Source organism: Archocentrus centrarchus, chromosome 13, assembly GCF_007364275.1.
Source record: "Archocentrus centrarchus isolate MPI-CPG fArcCen1 chromosome 13, fArcCen1, whole genome shotgun sequence".
In the NCBI taxonomy this organism is placed as follows: domain Eukaryota; kingdom Metazoa; phylum Chordata; class Actinopteri; order Cichliformes; family Cichlidae; genus Archocentrus; species Archocentrus centrarchus.
The window spans coordinates 42,981,874-43,005,196 of NC_044358.1; the positions used below are offsets into that span (position 1 = coordinate 42,981,874).

Consider the following 23,323-nt stretch of genomic DNA (forward strand, 5'->3'; position numbering starts at 1 on the left):
CTTCCTGTAAAAAGGGAGTTTTTCCTTTCCACTGTCGCCAAGTGCTGCTCATAGGGGGTCGTTTTGACTGTTGGGTTTTCTCTGTATTATTGTAGGGTCTTTACCCACAATACAAAGCGCCTTGAGGCGACAGTTTGTTGTGATTTGGCGCTATATAAATAAAATTGAATTGAATTGAATTGAATTGAATTGAATTGAATTGAATTGAATTGAATTGAATTGAAGCTTTCCTTTTCAGAGGAGCCACAGTATCCAAAGTTGTACGCAGTGAGGATGTAAAACTATTGACGAGATAATCGACCTCACTGGAAGCAGAGTTTAGGTAGCTGCTCTGCACTGTGTTGGCACTGAAGAGCATAATAATGAAGGAATTAGATCCTTAAACTTAGTTACAGCACTTTCAGAAAGACTTCTACTGTGATAAAACTTATTCCCCACTGCTGTGGAATCCATTAAAGTAAATGTAAATGTTACTAAGAAATGATCAGACAGGAGGGGGCTTTCAGGGAATACTGTTAAGTCTTTGGTTTCTATGCCATATGTCATATGTGTCAAGGCAGAGCTCAGATCAAGAAGCACAAGTACAGTTAACAGCCTACAGTCAGCTGCCAATAGATTGTGATTCTGACCAGGGCTGTGTCTGTACTGGTAAGTGCTCGAAAACCAGACTGAAATTGTTTAAAAAGACTATTGTTATTAATGTGAGAGTAAATCTGTACAATTACAGTTTTTTGATAATTGTTGAGGTTGAACTAGTCTGTACCAGGTTTCTTAAGAACTGGAATTATCACAGCTGTTTTGAGAGGCAGAGGAACAAAGTCAGAGGTTAGGGAAGAATGTATAATGTTTATTATTAAAGAAGAGAGAGGACAAGCAGGATATTTTCTCAGCAGTTTGGAGTTTGAAACTAGAAAGGAAAGAGTTGGGAATCATCGTACTATATGCTGAATTACCTAGAGCCAGCTGCTTATGAATATTACTAATTTTAGTACTTTTAGTAATTTTAGTATTCCACTGCTCAGAAAAATTCAAAGGTGTTCAAAGGATGCTGTGTATACTTGAGAAAAGAGCCCTAGTATTCCCTTCACCAGTCCTGATTAGTGTTACATAATATTCAGATTTAGCTGCATCCTTATAGTAGCACATTTGTTCATGAAATATCAGTCTTTTTGTACAGAGGCATTCCAAATATCCCTATATGTATGCAAATTGATTTTCTTATTTCATGACCATCGATTGTCCTTGGGAAAAACAAACAAAAGCAAAACAAACAACATACCCAACATCCACGAGGTCCCATATCCAAGTCTCTGGGAAGAAAGTACGTACAGTTTCTATAGGTAGAACAGAACCACCTTCAAGCATCATTCCCACATTAGGCATGTATCCACTAGGTGGTCCAGGCACTCCTCTAAGATCTGTTTGTACTCCATGAACTCTATAACTGATACCTCCTCCAATAGCTGAAAAGAAACAAGAAAATATTTAATCATAATCAGGGACCAGCCATGACATGCTGCTTTAATTTTGGTAAATATCATTTGGACCTTGACAAGAAAAAAGAAAAGAAATAGAAAATGTCACCATAGGGGCTGTAATAGTAATCTCGTCCCTTGAATCTCACACATGAGGGAATTTGCATCAGCAGGTTTGTTGCCATCTTCAGTCCTACATTCTAGACACACAAACAGAGTTTATTTTGGCTAAAGCCACAAAGACCATTATATTTATTATTAGCTTACATGTATTCATTTTTTTCTTTTTAATGTCATACAAACATGCACAATGGATTGCTAAATAAGACACTGGAAGAAATATTGACTACTGTTTTGACCATTCTGACTGTGTTGACTTAAACTGTTTGACTTATACACTGTTTTTGATTTATACATATATTGCTTGATTGATTTATATACTGTATATATTCCAGATAACCTTTTATATTTTCATTTAATTTTAATTATCAATTGTGTGCTATATATTATATTTTTATTGTATTTTTCTTTGTGGTTGCATACTCTGAGCTGTGTCATATTAATCTACAGCCTAAACAACTGCAAAACATAAATCACTGGATTTGGCACTTTTAATTACCCGAGTGAGGGATTTTCACTGAGTATATGCCTCATTAATAAGATTTACAGCTGGATTCTGACAGCTAGAGTAGTAAAGTTATCAAAACATGATGGATTGCCACCGGGTGCTGGCCTGCAGTTGGAAGGCTGCCAGGAGGTCTGGGGAGAGGGCCAAGAGGTTCAGCAAACTGCCAAAAGGTTATGTAAACTCTATAAACTCTACTCTCTCTAAAGAGAAATAAATCTTGCAGAATCACAATAAAATATGAGCAAGCATATTCAAAATATGTGACTGTTTTTCCATTTCGATATGTAACTCTTACACATGTAAAATATGTAAGAGTTATAGTATAAAAACATAAACCCACAGAAGCTCCTGCTTTTTCTTCTTCGTTTTTTGTTGAACTGGTTCCAATGACTCTGCCCATCTTCTGATTTTTGTGTCTAAGAGTTCTTTTTTTTTTTTAGTTCTTATTGGGGTAAAAAAAAGAAAAAAAAAAGATCTGGACAGTTGTTATACAATATCAGCCTGGAAAACTACTTCAAAACTTATGACCTTACAGTACTCATCATTTTATGTTGCCTGTTTTTCTTCTGTTCCTGCATCTTACTGAAGTTTTTCCTCCCTGAAGATATGTCAGGCTTATTATTCACTAGCCATGGTTCTTATGAATAAAAAAATACTAGCACTGGCAAAAAAAAATAAATTTTAAATCTTTGTCAGTGAGACTTGTTGACACTCCTGTTACAGAACTGTGCATGCTCTCTTTTTTAGATGTTCTTCAGTGAAACCAGTGATTTGCACCTTGTTGTAAACCCTCCATTTACATTCATGAAGGCATCTTTTATTTTGATACATCTACCCCCATGAGAGTGTTCTTGACTTGGTTAGATGCTGTGAAGCTGTTTTAGCAAAGAATACTGTTAATCACCTACTTTAGTTGTCTTGTGTGATCTTTTGGTTTGGGTGAGGTGGTCAGTGAATTCCTTTGTTTTAAGACTGTACCGGATTCTTGATTTGACCATTCCTGAAGTTTTTACTATCTAGACCTTTCTTTTGGTTTTTCAGCCTAATGATGGCCTCCTTCACTTAGATTGACATCTCAGTGAACCTAATATTGAAAATTTTAGTGAAAAATGACACAGATTAAGTTAGCGGTAGATCATTTATTTGCTTGTTTTTGTCAAGATTAGGGTAAGCCAGGCTGATGTGTTTTCTCTTTGTCTTTTCTCATGGGCAGTGTTGATGTTTCCCAAGCTAAATGTGCACACCTGTAGTCCATTATCATCCTGTGTATTTAAGGGTCGGCAGTAGCTGTGTTTCCCTGCCAGATCATCTTTTCCACTGCTGTGACAAATCAGTCTCCTAGTTTGTATTCATACCTTGGTTGATACACTCTTTTATTTGTTTCTTGCTTGTTTGCCTGGAGTTACTGTCAGCCATGTCAAGATACTTACCTGCCATTCAGTCTGGAGCACAGGAGCTGCTCCTGGATTTTCCGTAAGTAACCATTCAAGCCTGGGAAAACTGTGGATTTCTGTGTTTTTCTGCGACCCCTCTGCCTGCCCACTTTCCACCATCAAGACAAAACTCAGCCTCCCTGCCAACACACCCTTCTCCAGCTATTAGACATCTCTCATGTAAGAACGTGTCATGTTATAAGCCTTTGCATTTGCTTCTTCCCTACCAGTCATCACTGAAACCTCCTCTCTATTTTGTAAACCTTACCAGACCACCGCCTCAGTCTCTCGCTGCCCGTTGCCATTGAATCAATTTATAGTAGCAAGTTTCTTCTGTGCAAATAAACTTTTCACACTTCACACCCGCTATTTGGGTCTGCTTTATGGGTCCAGCCATAAGCAAATCTTGACAAATTTGTCATGGAGTAATGAGGGAAAAAAAAACCTCACCTGGCTATGAAACTGCTTAACAATCAATTATCCAGTTACTTAAATCCTATAATTTTGATAAGTCTTGAATTATAGCTGAAAATCTGCACTTCAACCACATCTTGATTAATTGATTTAGACTCCATTGTGGCTGCGTACAGAGGTAAAATTACAAAAACAAACAAAAAAAACCCCATCTTTGCCCAACTTCTGGACCTCACTGTTTGGACAGGTCAAGTGTGCAAATGTGAAAAAACCAAGATGTTTTTGTTAAGCAGCACGGGACAGTTGTATGGCTGTGCAAAGTTATGTGGATGAAGTGCTATAGGAGCTTTTTAAAGCTTCTGCAAAATGTACATGCTTGTGCCACTACACCAAGCTCAACACTGCAGGGCAGAAAGAGGACAACTTTTTGCCAGCTGGTCCTAACACAGTGTACTAGAAACTAAAACCTCAGCTATAAACTCATCAGTAAAGTTCAATTCAGTTTTATTTAGATAAGGCTAAATCACAATAGTCACCTCCAAATGCTTTATATTGCATTGGACAGGTCAAGTGAGTAAATATAAAAAAGCCAGGTTCTGTAATATATCTTTATCAAATTCTGTAGGGCAGTATTTGATAAAGATAAAAACTCTACGATAATACAGAATTTTGGGCGTCTTCCTCTACAATAATACAGAGGAAAACCCAGACAATCAGAGGAACCTCTATGAGGACTTGGCTACAACAGGATGGAAAAACTCCCTTTAACTGAGATAAACCTCTGGCAGAACCAGGCACAGGGAGGGACAGACAGTTGGGGGTGAGGGGAGAGAGATGGGTCAAAAGACCCACAGACTGTGTAAGAAGCTCATAGATGAAGTTAGCGGTAGGGTTGTTTTCCCATAGACTTCCAAACAGTGTTTTTTTGCTACCAGAAGACTTGCCCTCTCTGGACCGTTTGAAAAAGTCAAGGTTTGAGGGAATTGGCTTCACTTTTTAGATCTGGAAGCTACACTATATTGCTAAAAGTATTCACTTGTCTGCCTTCACACACATATGACTTTGAGTGTCATACCATTCTTAAGCCATAGAGTTCAATATGATATTGCCCCAGCCTTTGTAGCTATAACAATTTCAACTCTTCTGGGAACGCTTTCCACAATGTTTCGGAGTGTGTTTATGGGAATTTCTGACCATTTGTCCAGAAGTGCATTCATGAGGGCAGAGATTAATCTTGGATGAGGAGGCCTACTTTAATTCATCCCAAAGGTGTTCTGTCAAGTTGAGGTCTGGACTCTGTGCAGGCCAGTCAAGGTCCTCCACAACATACTTGCTCATCCCATGTCTTTATGGACCTGCTTTGTGCACTGGTGCACAGTCATGTTGGAAGAGGAAGGGGCCATCCCCAGACTGTTCTCACATAGTTGTCCAAAATGTCTTGGTATGCTGAAGCATTAAGAGTTGCCTTCACTGGCACTAAGGGGCCAAACCCAACTCCTGAAAGACAACCTCCATACTCTAATTCCTCCTCCACCACACTTTACAATTGGCACAGTGCAGTCAGACAGGTACCGTTCTCCTGGCCAAACCCAGACTCATCCATCAGATTGCCAGACAGAGAAGGGTGGTTCGTCACTCCAGAGAACACGTCTCCACTGGTCGGCGTGCTTCACACTACTGCATCCGACACTTTGCAATGCACTTGGTCATGTAAGGCTCAGATGCAGCTGCTCAGCCATGGAAACACATTCCATGAAACACTCTATGACCTGTTCTTCAGCTAATCTGAAGGCCACATGAAGTTTGGAGGTCTGTAACAATTGATTCTGCAGAAAGTTGGCGACCTCTGTACACTATGCACCTCAGTATCTGCTGACCTCACTCTGTGATTTCATGTGGCCTACCACTTCGTGGCTGATTTGCTGTCATTCCAAATCACCAAAAGCTGACTGTGGAATATTTAGTACAGAGAAAATTTCATGTCTGGACTTGCTGCACAGGTGGCATCCTATCACTTCATTCACTGAGCTCCTGAGAGCAACACATTCTTTCACAAATGTTTGTAGAAGCAGTCTGCATTCCTAGGTAGTTTTTTTTATATACCTGTGGCCATGGAAATAATTAGAACACCCAAATTTGATGATTTGGATGGGTGATGGAATACTTTTGGCAATATAGTGTACATCCATGTTTTATACAAGGTCTTTAGTCAAACACACAACACATGCTCATGGGAAATATTTATACATTACCTTGAAAACTGTGTGGGCATCTTTTTCTTGACCAGGAAATGGTAAAATGTATCTTTTAACTCTCACATTCAAGCACACAGTAGAATCTTCAAACTCATATGGGATATATGCATTCCTGACAGGCAGCATTTGAAAAATCTGAAAAGAAAAGTATGGTTCACCAATTTACACTTCCAAATATCTTTGTTTAAGAAATTTCTGACACCTTATGTACAAATATGTAGCATTTACAGTGCTTAACAGATTTACTAGACCACCAATCAGTGTAAGGGGTATGCCACAGCTGTTAATAGTATTGGTAATTACCAAAATATTTTGTGGTTGACTGTGATGCTTGATTAATTTCTGACTTCTCGGAGAAGTCCAGTGTGCTGGCTCCAATTTGGATATAAAAATGTGAATTCATGTTCTTATTTGCCTAATAAATATTGTAAATTTTGGTTTGGCAGATTTCCAAAATATTTGTGTTATTTTATTTCTATGACATGTGTCAATAAATTTGCACAGTATCTGTCAAAATGGTACCATTATTCATAAGTGATATTTTAATCATGTTATACATACAGTAGATACTACTCTTTTTCATATTAAATTGATATGACAAGATGCTTTTTAAAAAAAAAAAAATCTGTGTTGAATAGTAATGGTAAATGGTAAATGAACTGGTTCTTATATTGTGCTTTTTGGCTCTACCACTCTACTCTAATTTGAGCACACTTTTATTATACAGTTGTAAGCATAGTACAGTCGACTGAGGGGGAAAAAGAAAACAGAGGGAAGCAGGTACATAACAAAGCCACGACTGACCTACAAAGCCTATCTAGGAGCAATATTTACAACTGGGCCACACAACTTGGAAACACCTCCACACAGTAATTTGGACAAAACAAGGTGAAAGTTACAACTTAAATGATGCATGCTAAAAGTTACACAACAGGCTTTGGTCTCTGGAGCTTGAAAAAGGCGACTGGACTTCTTTTTGTTTCTTGAAGACGTTTCACCTCTCATCCGAAAGGCTTCTTCAGTTCTCAACCAAATGGTGCCCCAAGAGCCAAGCCTTCACACCTGGGCACATGTGTTCAAGCACATGATCAATAGAGGGTCATAACCACCTCCAGGGGACTACGCCCACAGGGGTTTAAATACCTGGGTCTCTCCACCATTTGGTTGAGAACTGAAGAAGCCTTTCGGATGAGAGGTGAAACGTCTTCAAGAAACAAAAAGAAGTCCAGTCGCCTTTTTCAAGCTCCAGAGACTACTATGACCTGGATAACTGAGAATCTACACAGACATACAACAGGCTTTGGTTCAACACAGTAGAAAACTGAATAGATCCATTGCAATTTCACATTATGGGTACACAGAGGGAAGAAAAATGATAAGTACACTTCACTATATATACTACAATAAGAGGTAAAGAGATTACTGTCATGACACAACTTAAACTGTTGTGAACCTCATACCTTTCCTGGTTCAACTTTGACTCACTTTTCAGAAGTAGGACAATCCCCATCTTTGCAATTATCCAACTCTCCAACTGACTGAAGGCCGTTTTCCTTTCATGTAATTTCTCTGCTACTTATGATACTAGAGAGACTGCAAGTAAAGGCTGTATGCTGTGGTTGATATCAGCAGTTACCTTGTCTGCCTCCAGAGTCGTCCCTGGCTCCTTGATGAGGACGCTCTTGTCGATGGCTTTCACACCACACAGAGAGTGCGGCAGTGCTGTCACCTGCATGTTGGTTTTTTCTGCTGGGACAGCTAAAGAAGGTGTGAACTCCAGTGACACCTGACACACAAAAATACATTAAGAGATTAAGATTAAGATTAAGATAGTGTTTATTTGTCACATGCACAGTATACACAGTATAATGCACAGTGAAATGTATTTTGTACCTGCAACCATATATACATATATACATCACACCATCTCATCTTAAATGGTTTTAAACGTTCAAACCTTTGTAACACAGAAACCTTTTAAATCTTTAATGTGGTTTTTGGAGTTCAGGTGTGGTCATCAAGCCCCACTCAATGCAGGCAAAAGTTGTGGCTTCCTTGTGGGGAGTGACAAGTCTGTGCCGCCCAGACTGGATGAAATTTGTTTTTTGTAATGATTTTATAAAATGGACAAAAACCTCTATGGAAGAATCACCAAGGGAACTGTTTACCCTGCCTGGGACGGGTTACCAGTGCCCCAAGAGCCAAGCCTGGGGAGGGAGCACATGGGAGAGCATCTGGTGGCTGGGCATTAGCCCATGGTTTCCCAGCCAAGGGCAGCCTGAAGAGATGACACGGACCCCCCCTCCTGTAGGTGGAGGTGTTGTAGGGGTCTAATGCAATGTGTGTTGGGCGGTGGCCAAGGGTGGAGGCCCTGGCAGACCATTCCCAGGCTATCAAGACTGGCTAGTGGGACATGGAAGCGCCTCTCTGGTGGGGAAGGAGCCTGAGCTAGTGCGTGAGGTTGAGAGATACTGGTAGATACGGTCGGGCTCACCTCAATGCATGGCCTGTGCTCTGGAACCAGTCTCCTGGAGAGGGGCTGGACTCTGTTCCATTCTGGAGTTGCCCTTGGTGAGAGGCGGCGAACTGGGGTGGGTATTCATGTATCCCCTTGGCTTGCTGCCTGTATGTTATCGTTTTCAGTGGTGGATGAGAGGGTTGATTCCCCTTTCCACCTTCGGGCCGGTGAATGGGTCCTGACTGTGGTTTGGTGGTGGTGAGTTGGATCAGGTGGCAGGGGAGGACGCTTGACAGACCCGGAGAACCTAAACGTATTGTGAGGGTGAGCTGGGAACTCCTGGCAGAGACCCCAGTCTGTGAGATCTTCATCTTCCACTTTGACAGCTTTCTGAGGGAGGCTTAGGACATTGAGTCTGAATGGACAATATTCTGAACCTCTGTTGGTGAGACTGTGGCTCAGATCTGTGGCTGCAGTGTGGTTGGTGCCTGTTCTGGAGGTGATCCCCAAACCAGATGCTGGTCACCAGAGGCAAAGGGAGCCATCAAATTGAAGAAGGCATCCTATTGGGCTTGGTTAGCCTGAGGGACTGTGGAGGCAGCTTATGGGTACTGGCAGACCAAGCGGAACATGGCTCAGGTGGTGGTGGCAACAAAAACTCGGGTATGAGAGGAGTTCGGTGAGGCCATGGAAGAAGACTTTTAGATGGACATGAAGCGATTCTGACAAACCGTCAGGAGGGGAAAGTGGTGCTCTACTCACACAGTCTATTGTGTGGGTAGGGCGCTGCTGACTTCAACTGAGGATATAGTCAGGCAGTGGAAGGAATACTTTGAGGACCTCCTTAATCCCACTGACATGCCTTCTGTAGTGGAAGCAGAGTCTGGGGACGAGGGAGACGAGGGCCCCTAGGGTGGACAAGATTCGCCCTGAGTTCCTGAAGGCTCTGGATGTTGTAGGGCTGTCTTGGTTGACACGCCTCTGCAACATTGCATGGACATCTGGGGCAGTGCCATTGGATTTGCAGACCGGGGTGGTGGTCCCCATCTTTAAGAAGGGAGACCAGAGGGTGTGCTCCAACTTTCGGGGATCACACTCCTCAGCTTCCCCGGTAAGGTCTATGCCAGGGTGCTGGAAAGGAGTCTGTTAGTCAAACCTCAGATCCAGGAGGAACAATGCGGTTTTTGTCCTGGTCGCGGAATGCTGGTAATAAGTTGGATTAGTTTCCTGTGGGTGTTGGACTCCGTCAGGGCTGCCCTTTGTCACAGATTCTGGATAGAATCTGGATAGAATTTTTATGGATAGAATTTCTAGGTGTAGCCAGGTGGCGGAAGGCTTCTTCCTTGGTGGCCTCAGAGTCTCATCTCATCTCTGCTCTTTGCAGATGATTTGGTCCTGTTGGTTTCATCAGGGGGTGGCCTCCAGCTTGCAGTGGAATGGTGCGCAGTGGAGTGTGAAGCGGCTGGCATGAGAATAAGCACCTCTAAGTCTGAGGCCATGGTCCTCAGCCGGAAAAGGGTGGAGTGCCCTCTCCGGCTCAGGAACGAGTTCTTGTCCCAAGTGGAGGAGTTCAAGTATTTCGGGGTCTTGTTCACGAGTGACTGGAGAAGGGAGTAGGAGATCGACAGATGGATCGGGGCTGCTTCTACAGTGATGCGGACGCTGCACCGGTCTGTCGTGGTGAAGAGGGAGCTTAGTGTAAAAGCGAAGCTCTCGATTTACCGTTCAATCTACGTTCCTACCCTCACCTATGGTCACAAGGTTTGGGTAATGACCGAAAGAATAAGATCGCGAATACAAGCGGCAGAAATGAGTTTCCTTCGAAGGGTGGCTGGCCTCTCCCTTAGAGATAAGGTGAGGAGTGCGGCCATCTGGGAGGGGCTCAGAGTAGAGCCGCTGCTCCTCCACATCAAAAGGAGCCAGTTGAGGTGGCATCTGATTAGGATGGAAGTTAAAATATGCAGATGGATTGTTAATACAAAAAAAGTATTTCTAATCAGATCACTCAATCAATGGAATAATCAATAGTTGCAACCCTATTTGGCTGTACTGCTTTCACTGTACGGTATGAATAATCTCCACCTCCTGGTTTAGTTGATGAGGACTGCCAGAGTCTGGCTGATAGGCTCAAAGGCTGCTTCTCGCACACCTTGCAGTTGTATTTTATGTTAAAATATTATTAGTATTAATTTTGAAAGAGTAATTCTTATTTTTTTTATACCAGTTTTAATTTTGTTCTACTCTACCTCAAAAAGAGGTAATGCAAACCAACCCATTTGTGGCATGTTTTATTCACGAACCCAATGAGAGTCAATAAGAGAATCGATAAGGAATCAATTGATAAGTGATATTGATAATGGAATGGGAATCGCTAAATTCTTATCAATTCCCATCCCTATTTATAATACTGTAAATATGGTCATTAATTCACAGTATTTGTGTGAACCTGAATCCTGATAAAAAAAAAACAAAAATAAGACGGGTACAAATGTTGGTGGACGGCAAAGTGTTGCCAGATTGGGCCAGATTCTACATTATTTATTTATTTTTTGGGGTGTTATACTTTTAACTTACCCAGTATTACAGTTTTTTGTTTGTTTTGTTTGTTTATAGTAATATTTTCTGTTTCTTCCATGTTTTTCAAATAAAAATGTTAAAGAAATTCTGAGAGTGCCTGTGAGGGTGGGGGGGGACCTTCCGTTAAAAAACCTGTCTGTCAGACCATGGCAGAAAGCTACATGCGCCACACAGCAGGCAGAGGGCGCTCATTACCCTCCAAGTGGAGTAGTGTGGTAGGCGCTGCTGTGGCAATCGCTATGGGGGGGTGACTGCGGGGTTGCTCGCCCAGGGCGCCAAACAGGCTAGGACTGCCACTGACTACCCCCACGACATAAGTGGAAGAAAATGGATGGATGGATGGATGGATGGATATGCTTTAACCTAACATGCAATGCTAGGTATATCTGACACAGTTGCACACAGTTTACACCACCACATACCTTGTTACTGAAGCATTTCTCAGTGGAGAAGTCAGCACTATCAGCAATCACATGCTTGCTGGGGAGTACAGCATAAGCCACAATCTGGACTTCTGGTGCCATCTCAGGAGACACTCTCACCTTAAAGGACACCTCACCCTCATTCACTGAAATAAATAAAAAAAACAAAGAGCCATTGTATTGATCTTCTTTTAACAATCACCAAAATTGTTCCAATAGAAGTTGCTTGGCTGTTTAACTTATTCAATATTTAATTAATATTTCAATAGAATTGAAGTCATGATTAGAGCCAGTCTTTACATACCTGGCTGATCTTTAACTTGAATCTGTTTAAATCCTTGCATGGCAATGTTTCCTCTGGCCAAGACCTGAAGAATTTAGAGGAAAATGACACACAGTGACACACAGAAAAGCCCCTGAAATATACCTGTGATGTTGTATTTCCAAAGTAGTTTTGTTTCATCCATTGCCCAGCTTCAAATCACACTGGGAGTATTTCAGAAGCAGAAGTGCATGGGGTCTTTTATTTTGCAAACTGACTGGATTCTCTTTGATGTTCCCGTGTCTAACTTCCTGCCCTGCACCTTGACATTGCTTCCATAAAAAATAGACATGGTGTGTCCGGCCGATTGTGCAAGCATTGTGAATAAGGGAGTTGAGATCAGAGCCAGAACACCATGCAGACATGAATATTTTAATCATAAGGGAGAAATCTTCATTTGGTTCTGTTATGCTACAGCTCTATTAATTCTGTTTTGATGTGAGCCAATGCATTAGTAACAGTCAGAGCGTTTTGTTCCAGTACACTGGGAAAATGGAAAATCTACTAATTCTACTAATACTAATGTTTTATATTTTTATTAATCCTAAACCTGTATGCTGGTGTGTTACAGAACATGACATCATTATGAGACCCCAAAATACCTCAGACCATACTAGTAACAATTAACCACACAATACTAAGCTTTAATAAGGTATTGGTTAAGGCTTGTTTATTAATTCAGACAGCATTACTCCTCCTCAGTACATCATTTATAAACATGGATGTAAATGGGTTCTTCTTGCTTAATAAGCTCATATATAACATGTTTAATGACAGCATTTATATACTTTATAAATGACAGATTAACAATTTCTTAACAGTATTCCTGAAAGCCCCCTCCTGTCTGATCATTTCTTAGTAACATTTACATTTACTTTAATGGATTACACAGCAGTGGGGAATAAGTTTTATTACAGTAAAAGTCTTTCTGAAAGTGCTGTAACTAAGTTTAAGGATCTAATTCCTTAAACTCATTATTATCCTCTTCAGTGCCAACACAGTACAGAGCAGCTACCTAAACTCTGCTCCCAGTGAGGTCGATTATCTCGTCAATAGTTTTACATCCTCACTGCATACGACTTTGGATACTGTGGCTCCTCTGAAAAGGAAAGCTTCAAATCAGAAGTGCCTGACTCCGTGGTATAATTCAGAAATGCGCAGCTGAAAGCAGATAACCCGAAAGCTGGAGAGGGAATGGCGTCTCACTAAATTAGAAGATGCTCATTTAGCCTGGAAAAAGAGTTTGTTGCTCTATAAAAAAGCCCTCCATAAAGCTAGGACATCTTACTACTCATCATTAATTGAAGAAAATAAGAACAACCCCAGGTTTCTTTTCAGCACTGTAGCGAGGCTGACAAAGAGTCAGAGCTCTGTAGAGCCGAGTATTCCTTTCACTTTAACTAGTAGTGACTTCATGGATTTCTTTACAAATAAAATTTTAGACATTAGAGAAAAAATTTATCATAACCATCTCAAAGATTTATCTTCATGTTCAGCTGCTTTCAGCACTGCTGGTATTTGTTTAGACTCTTTTGCTCCAGTTGATCTTTCGGAGTTAACTTCAATAGTTATTTCCTCCAAACCAGCAACATGTTTATTCAATCCCATTCCTACTAGACTGTTCAAAGAAGTCTTTCCAATTATTGATGCTTCAATCTTAAAAATGATCAATCTGTCTTTATTAGTTGGCTATGTACCACAGACCTTCAAGGTGGCTGTAATTAAACCTCTACTTAAAAAGCCATCACTGACCCAGCTGTCTTAGCTAATTATAGGCCAATCTCCAACCTTCCTTTTCTCTAAAAGATTCTTGAAAGAGTAGTTGTAAAACAGCTAACTGATCATCTGCAGAGGAACGGTTTATTTGAAGAGTTTCAGTCAGGTTTCAGAATTCATCACAGTACAGAAACAGCATTAGTGAAGGTTACAAATGATCTTCTTAGAGCCTCTGACAGTGGACTCATCTCTGTTCTTGTCCTGTTGGACCTCATTGCAGTTTTGATACTGTTAACCATAACATATTATTACAGAGATTTGAGCTTGCTATAGGTATTAAAGGTACTGCACTGCAGTGGTTTGAATCATATTTATCTAATAGACTCCAATTTGTTCATGTAAATGGGGAGTCTTCTTCAGACACAAAGGTTAATTATGGAGTTCCACAGGGTTCTGTGCTAGGACCAATTCTATTTACATTATACATGCTTCCCTTAGGCAATATTATTAGAAAGCATTGCATCAGTTTTCAATGTTATGCCGATGATACTCAGCTTTACCTATCAATGAAGCCAGATGACGCACCAATTAGTTAAACTGCAGGAATATCTTAAAGACATTAAGGCCTGGATGACCTCTAATTTCCTGCTTCTAAATTCAGATAAAACAGAAGTTCTTGTACTTGGCCCCACAAATCTTAGAAACATGTGTCTAACCAGATACTTACTCTGGGTGGCATTACTTTGGCCTGCAGTAACACTGTGAGAAATCTTGGAGTCATTTTTGACCAGGATATGTCCTTCAATGCACATATTAAACAAATATGTAGACACCCTCTCTATTTTTAAGATTAGGCTTGAAACTTTCCTTTTTGATCAAGCTTAAAGTTAGGGCTGGATCAGGTGACCCTGAACCACCCCTTAGTTATGCTGCTATAGGCCTAGGCTGCTAGGGGGTTCCCATAATGCACTTTTTCATTTCATTCACCTTATTTACTGTTTATATTCCACTCTGCATTTAATGATTAATTGTTATTAATCTCTGGCTCTCTTCCACAGCATGTCTTTTTTTTCTCTCCCCTCAGCCCAACTGGTCACAGCAGATGACTGCCCCTCCCTGAGCCTGGTTCTGCTGGAGGTTTCTTCCTGTTAAAAGGGAGTTTTTCCTTCCCAATGTCGCCAAGTGCTGCTCATAGGGGGTCATTTTCTGTATTATTGTTGGTTCTTTAACCACAATACAAAATGCCTTGAGGTGACTGTTTGTTGCGATTTGGTGCTATATAAATAAAATTGAATTGATTTGAATTCAATTAAATAAAATATGGTATCAACTACAAAAAAGTTTTTAGGCTCTTAATGGTTCATGGTATCATTAAGAAAGTCTAAGTAAATTATTAACGTATTTTGCACATTTATACATATACAAATTAAGAAATGAGCTATTTGTTTGTGAGTGTGTTTATAGAGCTTTTATAATTACTTATTTCATATTTTAATTCATGGTTAATTCAGGCAGTTACTGGTTGCTAGTTAAGTCTCATCTACAAGGAGGATCATCGTTGTCTTACAAATATTTCACAGAGCTTCACAAGTGTAAACACCACAAACAAAGTATCCAATATATTAAACTGTGCCAAAGAATGCCTCCGGGATCTTTAAGGGTTTGGAATTCTGGCCAAGAGCACTGTTATTTCTGGTGATCCACCCCTAAACTACCCGAGGAGCTGCTCTGACTCATCAGTTATCTATGTACGGTATTAAGATATTGAGGCAATCCACTGTACCAGAAGAGGAGACCATGTCCTTTTACTGTCATCATTCACCTGAGTTCACCTGTGTGAAAGTACTGAACAACTTCATTGGTTTAATTCAGGAGACTTTGGAAATGAACCTGACTTGACACTTTCTAGCTAACTGACTACAAACAAGAGGAAAGTTGCACTTAAGGAACTAAAAAATTTCCAGTGAGTGTCTCTCTCTGTATTTTCCTCATTACTCTGGATCAGTGAACTTGTGTCAAGAAATAACTCACCAAATACATCACATCCATGGAGGCCGGGACCTCCCCCACTACAGTGTACTGGATAGAAATATCCTCTTCTGTGTCACAGGAAAGGGGTTTACTCTTCCTCTTCACCTCCAGTGAGCTGACTGTTTTAGCATCTTGAGAAGCAGGTTGGGACTTAGACAGTGTGTGAGCTCCTTCCTCATAGAAGGTACTTCTATATCCAGGGTATGTCAGTGTTGGTGTCAGGCTGGCCTGAATTGCAGATAAGAAGCATAAATGATCTGATGAAGCTCAGCTCAGTTTTAGAAGCAAGCTAATGTGGAAGAAATAAACTGATTCAGTACGGCCACTAATTACTGTGGTTAGCACCTTGGAGGAGCAGCATAAAATATATTAAATCTAGCTTTTCATGAAAAATGTTGACTAAAAGACTGTTATTTAACTATTGACTTACATGGAGAATAATATCCTGATCGAAGTTTTCTGTGCTGAATGAAAATGAGGCGACACCATTGCTGTCAGTTGTTAGATTTTGTAGTGAGCGTGCCGACCACCTTTCTCCCACAAACAGGTACACAGGTGCTTCAGGAATGGGTGTATCATTGTAGAAAACTGCTCTGACCTGCTCAAACCACAAAACTGTATTACTAAAACCCACATTTATGCTGCAATCTGTATCATTATAACACAGTGACACAACTGAAAGAAAACATTTTGTGCTTACTTTTCCTTCCACATTTGATCCTGGTTCCCAAAGCTTGGACATATCAATAAAAGACACCTTTCCAAGAGAATATGAAATCCTTATTCTCTTTTGCTGTTGGTGTGACATGCCTGAATATAGAATCTCCATGTTAGAACAATGTGCGTGCAAATATGCAATAATCTATCATTTTAATAAATTAACCATTAAAATAATATAACAAATAACTCTTGTAAGTCTTGCCTGTTCCCTCCTCTTCCATTTTGACATTGACATTCAGCGTATCATCAAGTATCTTTTGGTCAATTCTGGTGAAGGTCGACATCTTGAAGGTAACAGCTGCACAGCCTGTCTTGTCTGTCTAGAAGGTTCAACACAATAAAATATGAATAACAAAATAAAAGCTTCACACAAACCGTACTAATCAAAGAAATGACCTAAATACCAAATTTAACTTTCAGTTTCCTCATTAAGAGCTGACACACTGACACAAACATCAGCCACAGAACACATTCATAAGAGCGCAAAAATAAAATGGAGTCAAATGGATAAAACTATCAGTAGCTGAGCATTTATAATAAATCATGAATCAGCTACTGAATCTGTAGGTTTTTATGCAATGAGCTAAAGTTCATTTATAGTTCACTAATGTTGGCTCCCAATATGTACTTGAGGGAATAATGGAACTGCCAAAGCTTCATAGCTCTATAGTGTGTTCATGCCACTGACAAAGCAGGCACCTCCAACATTTGTTCAAAAGCACAAATCACAGGGTGTGATTACATTGGTTCTCCTTAAAAACTGCACAGATGAAGCAGTATTTATGCAAAAGTTGTGATAACTGAACAATGTATTTTTTTGTCTGCCTTTTTATTATCAAACTGAAGGTGTCTGCCTGGGAGGGGATGGATGGAAAGTTCAGAGACTGTAATGTGACAGCAGGAGACCTGAGTTTGTCACTAGCAGAGGAACTTCACTGTTTCTTTGCTTGCTTTGAGACACCTCAGGACCATATCATGGATCAGTTTGGACATCGTGCAAACTGATCCACAGAGCTCTCCACTTGGTGTTGAGCCACTTGGACCAGCAGTAGAGCTACACTTGCATGCTCTTTGTGGATTACAGCTCAGCGTTGAACACAATCATCCCGGACATTCTCACCACCAAACTACACACCCTGGGCCTCCCCCCTCTCACATGTTTCTGGATAAAGGACTTTTTAACCAACCGGCCCCAGACTGTGAGACTTGGCCTCCATCTCTCCTCCACCCGCACACTGAGCACTGGCTCCTGACAGGGCTGTGTGAAGAGCCCCTTCCTGTACTGCCTCTACACCTACGACTGCAGTCTGGCCCACAATAACAACCTCATTGTCAAATTTGCTGACGACACCACAGTGACTCATTTCATGTTCAGTGAAACAACCTGGCACTGAACACCATGAAAACCAAAGAAATCATCATTGACTTCAGGAAGCACAGGACTGACCCAGCCCCCCTCTACATCAACAGCGAGTGTGTGGAGAGGGTCCACACCTTCAGGTTTCTTGGTGTCCTCATCTCTGCTGATCTCTCTTGGTCAGATAACATCACAGCTGTTATCAAGAAGGCTCAGCAGCGACTTCACTTCCTGAGGGTCCTCAGGAAGAACAACTTGGACTCAAACCTGCTGCTGACCTGCTACCGCTCATCCATTGAGAGCCTGCTGATGTACTGTTTCACAGTATGGTACAGCAGCTGCACTGAGGCAGACAGGGTGAGGCACAAAGAATCATTGGCTGCCCTCTCCCCTCCCTGATGGACATCTACACCTCCCGCTGCATCAGCAGAGCCAGGAACATCATCAAGGACATCTCACACCCTGGCTTTGAACTGTTTGAGCTGCTGCCCTTCTGCAGGAGCTACAGGTGCATTAAAGCCAGAACAAACAGACTCAAGAACAGTTTCTTCACCAGAGCAATCACCACCCTGAACTCACACACTCACCCACTCTAACTGTGCAATATTATATTATTCATACTGAACAATATCTGTCACTCCTATATTGTGCAATTTTTCTATGTGAACATACATGGATGCTACTTTGTGACATTAGTTGAAGAATACATGTAAGGCCTGTACACAGAAGAGGCTTTGCTTACTGATGATACAGCATGATTGCTGGTGAAGCGTACCTGTTTAGTCTCTGTGTGGCAGGGGGCCGTTAAGTTGAAATTGGAACCATAGTACTGAAGAGGTCGGCACACTTCAACTGTAACACTTCCTGGCACAGGCTGCCCATATGTGTACCTATCAAACAAATAAAAAATATAATCTGAGTTTTCACTCACCAGCTTCCTTTCAGGTTTTGTGAGGATCCAAAATGGCATTTGTCATTAAATTACTTCAACTTACTTTGTGCATAATTTAATATCGAATTCTTCTTGGCCAATACTCACTTCTTCAGACACATTCACTGTTACATCAAATTTGGGCAAAACTGGGGACAAACATACATGTTAGCATCATATTACAAATATCAGAATCAGAATGTAAAATAATGTTTTTTAAAGCCCTGACTTACCATACTTCTCCACCTTGAAGCTGTGATATAATTTATCTTCACCTCCAGAAACAATTATTCTGTATGTCCCTTCACGGGCCTCAGAGTTCAAGGAGTAAGAAAGCTGCAATATTTTACTGTTGGAAGATTCATTTAGCCACTGTCCAATCCTGTTTCTATATGGATCCTGTTAAATGCAATTAGAGAGGCATGGATATTTATGACACAAAGTAAAGACATGCAAATACAGGTGAAAATATGTGCTAGCCAAGCTTCTTGTTTCTATTGCTTTCAACTAGCGGTGATAAGATTGGACCACTGCCACTGTGAATCTCATGCAATTCAATATAATCAATTGAATTAATTTATTAAATTAAGGCATTAATTTGCAGAGCGGGCAGCCACCTTTCAGAAGAATGGCGGCTCAGTTTCAGGCTCCTGTGAGCACAAATATCAAAGAATCTGTTGGCAAGATTCTGAAACCCAAATTGTCCTTGATGCAGATATCAGTGTATAGAAAAAACACTTTTTTTCATGAGCTTTTCAACTGAGTTTTAGACTCAGGACCAGACAAGAAGTGCCTTAAACTTGCAGTCCCTCTAATGGCCACCAAGAGATGATACCTGTGTTTCAAGGTTGTGGGCTTAATATTAAATTAACTTTTTCAATTTTGGTGATTTTTAGTGTCAGAAAGGATGACCATGCAGAGTATGCTCATTGATTAATAACTTGTGTGATTATGAAAATGATCCTCCTGGATTAAAACATGAAACTTGGCATGTTAGTTTCATTTAAGAGCTAACAGCCTTAAACAGCCCAGCCATCCTAGCCACTCTCTCTTCTTCTTGCTCCCATCAGGCCAGTGATATCGCTGCCTGAGGACTAAGTCTGAAAAGTTGAAGAAGAGGTTTTATCCACAAGCCGCCCGTCTCCTCAGCTCTGAGCCCTAAACCTCACTATTATGCGCAATGAAAATGATTCTGTTTACTAGCCATGCACTTACTGACACAGCTGCAATAACATGCCCTCGTGTGAATACCAATGACTAGAATGTTATATTCTTACCCTAGATATTCATATATTTTTATCTTGTGTGTTGTGATGTGTGAATTACATATTTTATTTTTATTTATATACTTTTACAATGTGTGAATTACTTATTTATACATTTTTACTACTTACTATTGTCTGCAGGTGAAAAATGCATTTCTTATTCCTACCAAGCCACCTTCTTACATAAATTGGAGAAGGTGGCTTGGTAGGAATAAGATAAGGTTTATTTGTCACATGCACAGTTATACATCATACATTGTATGATGTATAACTGTGCATGTGACAAATAAACCTCATACATTGTATGATGTATAACTGTGCATGTGACAAATAAACCTCATACATTGTATGATGTATAACTGTGCATGTGACAAATAAACCTTATCTTATTCCTACCAAGCCACCTTCTCCAATTTATGTAAGAAGCTTTGTGTCAAAGAAGCTTTGAAGATTGGTGGCCACAGAGCTGAAGGATGACAAATGTGGAGCAGCTGTGAAGCACACTGTCAGCTTGTGAACAGAAGATACAAGTTTGAGAAGGAGTACTTGACGTGGGGGTTAGAACTGATAATTGGCTTTACTCCATCAGGTAACAATCTGGTCATTCACTCATAAGCAACTGTACTATAACAGGTTATTATCCACTGCTTTTGGCTCTCTGTTAGAGCAACACATTCTTCTCAGTCAGACTCTGTTGTGCTATTGTGTAGGTTAGGTTCCATATTAGCTTTTCTTTGCTTGTAACTTGTAACTTTTAGGTCATCCTTTGTTTGACTGTTTTTAACAAATCTTGCAGTGGAAATTTTTTAGGGCAGAGCTGTCTTTCTTTTTTTTTTTTTTTTGACACCCACCTTTTCCTCCTGTTCCATACTTGAGTTGCTCAAAAGTTTATTTGTAGGTGTGTAGTGTTTACTTTCTCTAGTTTAATTAGAAATTTTATTTTTTTTTAATTTAGGCCTGTTTTGTTTGTTATTTTGGCCTCGGCTCTCTGACATTAATGCACTTTAAAACCCTGGCAAGCAAATTCAAACTGACCCCAAACAGTTTTTTTGAGCTACTGAAGCCCATAAGAGCAAAGAATACCACTGACTGACAAATGGGTGGTAAATACATTGCAGGGTTTATTTTCAGTCTCTGAACCTCTTTGACTTTCTGTGGTCTCTGGTTGCCGCATCACTTTTCGTTGCTTCCAGGGTCAGTGTCATGTATTATTCTTCTGGCAGCTACTGTAATTATTGTAATTAACCTGTGGCAATACATGCTGTATATTTATCACAATAAAAATTATTCCACAGTAAAATATATTTGAAATAATATGCAAATTTCAGAGTTGTTGCACTCTACACTTGATTTTGTTGGCTTTAAGGAACAGTTAGACTAAATCTATGAGGTTAAAATACTGAATTTATAAAAGGAAAAAAGATTTATGGATCTTTTCTTACCTCGAGCTCGATGATATTGTACTAAAAGAAAGGCAGAAAATTGAAGGGAAAAAAGAGAGAAAATTGTTAAATACGAGGTGTTCTTATACAGTGTCCTACCTATTTCTCTATTCCACTTCAGGCTTGGTTGTAATTTAAAAATATGAAACACGTTACACAATTTACACTGAAGATGTTAAAATGTGGTGAGCATTTAACATCCCCATCTTAAATGAAACAGCTGTTAAATGAAAAGCTGTTAATCAACACAGACATGTTTCTCCAAGTTGTACTATTGATTTATCAGCAGGAGCTGACAGATAATGGACCAAAGATAAATCAGGGCAAAGAGTACGGACATGTAGATTAGCCATGTCACTCACTTCTATGTAACTTACTTATCCAGTATTTAAATCCCAGATCACAATGTAAAATTGATAAAGAGCATCAGGGATACTGTTTGGAAAAGAGAACTAAAAGAAAGGAGAGACAGAAACACTCACCAGCTGATTGGCAGGTCTTAACCTGGAATCCAGCGCAACGACTCTGAAATGCACTTTGGAAGAAATTACAATTAGAAGAAAGTTTTACATCTTAATAATTAATAAATCCTGACTAAGAACTGAAACTGACACATTCTCCAACATCATCATTATCAAATAAGTTATATGCTTTATTATTTACATAGTCTTTCTTTTTGTTTCCATATATAACAAGCTTTAAGCTAAATAATTGTGTGTATTATTATACTAATTCATCTTTGTGACTTAAACAGCTTTTTCTACACGAGGGAAAATCTTGTCTCCTTGTATTTTCATATGTTTCCATAAAACAGTTTAGTCAGTAATCCTGGAATGAATATGAATATACATATACTGTATTCTAACAATTCAGAACAATAAATTGTGAAGAAAGAGGAAATGACAGCAAAGCATCAGTGATTATACCAAAATACTCTCATGAAGACAGGTTTCATCGCTGGATTGTGGCTTAACCAGGAGAATTTTCCTAATTTTTTTAAACATTAAAAAGAAAATTTTCATGACAGTTTAACTGCTCAGTTGCAACCTGGAACAAATGGGGGTCATCAGTGCCAGACAGTACGTATAATAAGGTAGAATTATCAGAGTGTTTTAGATGAAAATGACTCAGCATACTAACGCTGCAGTCATAAGTGTCCAAAGTAAATAAAGGTTAGCTAATGCAGGCTTGAGTTGTGCCTACACCAGTTCTGAGAGGAAAGTGGATTATTAACCTTCACAAACTGCTTTGTATAAAATGCTGCTGAATAGTCCAGGAAAGGCCAGCGGCATATGTTTGAGGTTTGTCAAAATGCTTGAAAAATAAGACTGAGTATTATAATTACAGCATATTTACAACATATTTGAGCAAATTGAAAATGATCATGTGGGTTTCCTGTTGCTTTACTGAGTTGCTTAACTGTTATCTTTTCCAGTGATTACAGGAGAAGTAGTATAGACACTAATGTCTGATAATGATTGTACTTTAGGACAGGAGGGCCAGCTCTGTGGCAATTCAAGACCAGGCGGCTACATATCGCTCACACATAATGGTTTCATCATCTGTGCCATCATGACATTAAAGCTTTTTCATCTTTGCTCATTAATACTAGCCCATTATTTTTCCCCCATAATAATGTTAATCTCACTCTTTTAAGTGAGAATAAAATTTCCTTGCTGATCATGAAATGCTGATGTTACTTAATGTTGCTACATAATGTAATAAGATCCCATGCTCAGGATTTCTCTAATTGTCACTCAAACATAATACTGCACCTATCTGTAAAACATTTATATATATATATATATATATATATATATATATATATTTTTTTTTTTTGCTTGAAGAAAATATGAAATGGAGATTGTTGAGGTTGA

At 39.8% G+C, this 23,323-nt stretch overlaps 1 protein-coding gene across 1 annotated transcript in view; it reads right to left on the minus strand.

Moving 5' to 3' along the window:
• LOC115791196 (alpha-2-macroglobulin-like) overlaps nucleotides 1-23,323 on the minus strand; it is a 43,309-nt gene that overhangs the window by 17,221 nt on the left and 2,765 nt on the right. The window contains exons 4-18 of the mRNA XM_030745334.1: nucleotides 21,929-21,981; nucleotides 21,447-21,467; nucleotides 18,973-19,138; nucleotides 18,804-18,888; nucleotides 18,584-18,698; nucleotides 16,654-16,771; nucleotides 16,432-16,541; nucleotides 16,162-16,329; nucleotides 15,732-15,959; nucleotides 11,967-12,030; nucleotides 11,663-11,808; nucleotides 7,842-7,991; nucleotides 6,203-6,340; nucleotides 1,585-1,675; nucleotides 1,280-1,463 (exon numbers count right to left, since the gene is read on the minus strand). Coding sequence (XP_030601194.1) covers nucleotides 1,280-1,463; nucleotides 1,585-1,675; nucleotides 6,203-6,340; nucleotides 7,842-7,991; nucleotides 11,663-11,808; nucleotides 11,967-12,030; nucleotides 15,732-15,959; nucleotides 16,162-16,329; nucleotides 16,432-16,541; nucleotides 16,654-16,771; nucleotides 18,584-18,698; nucleotides 18,804-18,888; nucleotides 18,973-19,138; nucleotides 21,447-21,467; nucleotides 21,929-21,981 — 1,837 coding nt within the window. The remainder of the gene's footprint in view (nucleotides 1-1,279; nucleotides 1,464-1,584; nucleotides 1,676-6,202; nucleotides 6,341-7,841; nucleotides 7,992-11,662; nucleotides 11,809-11,966; nucleotides 12,031-15,731; nucleotides 15,960-16,161; nucleotides 16,330-16,431; nucleotides 16,542-16,653; nucleotides 16,772-18,583; nucleotides 18,699-18,803; nucleotides 18,889-18,972; nucleotides 19,139-21,446; nucleotides 21,468-21,928; nucleotides 21,982-23,323) is intronic.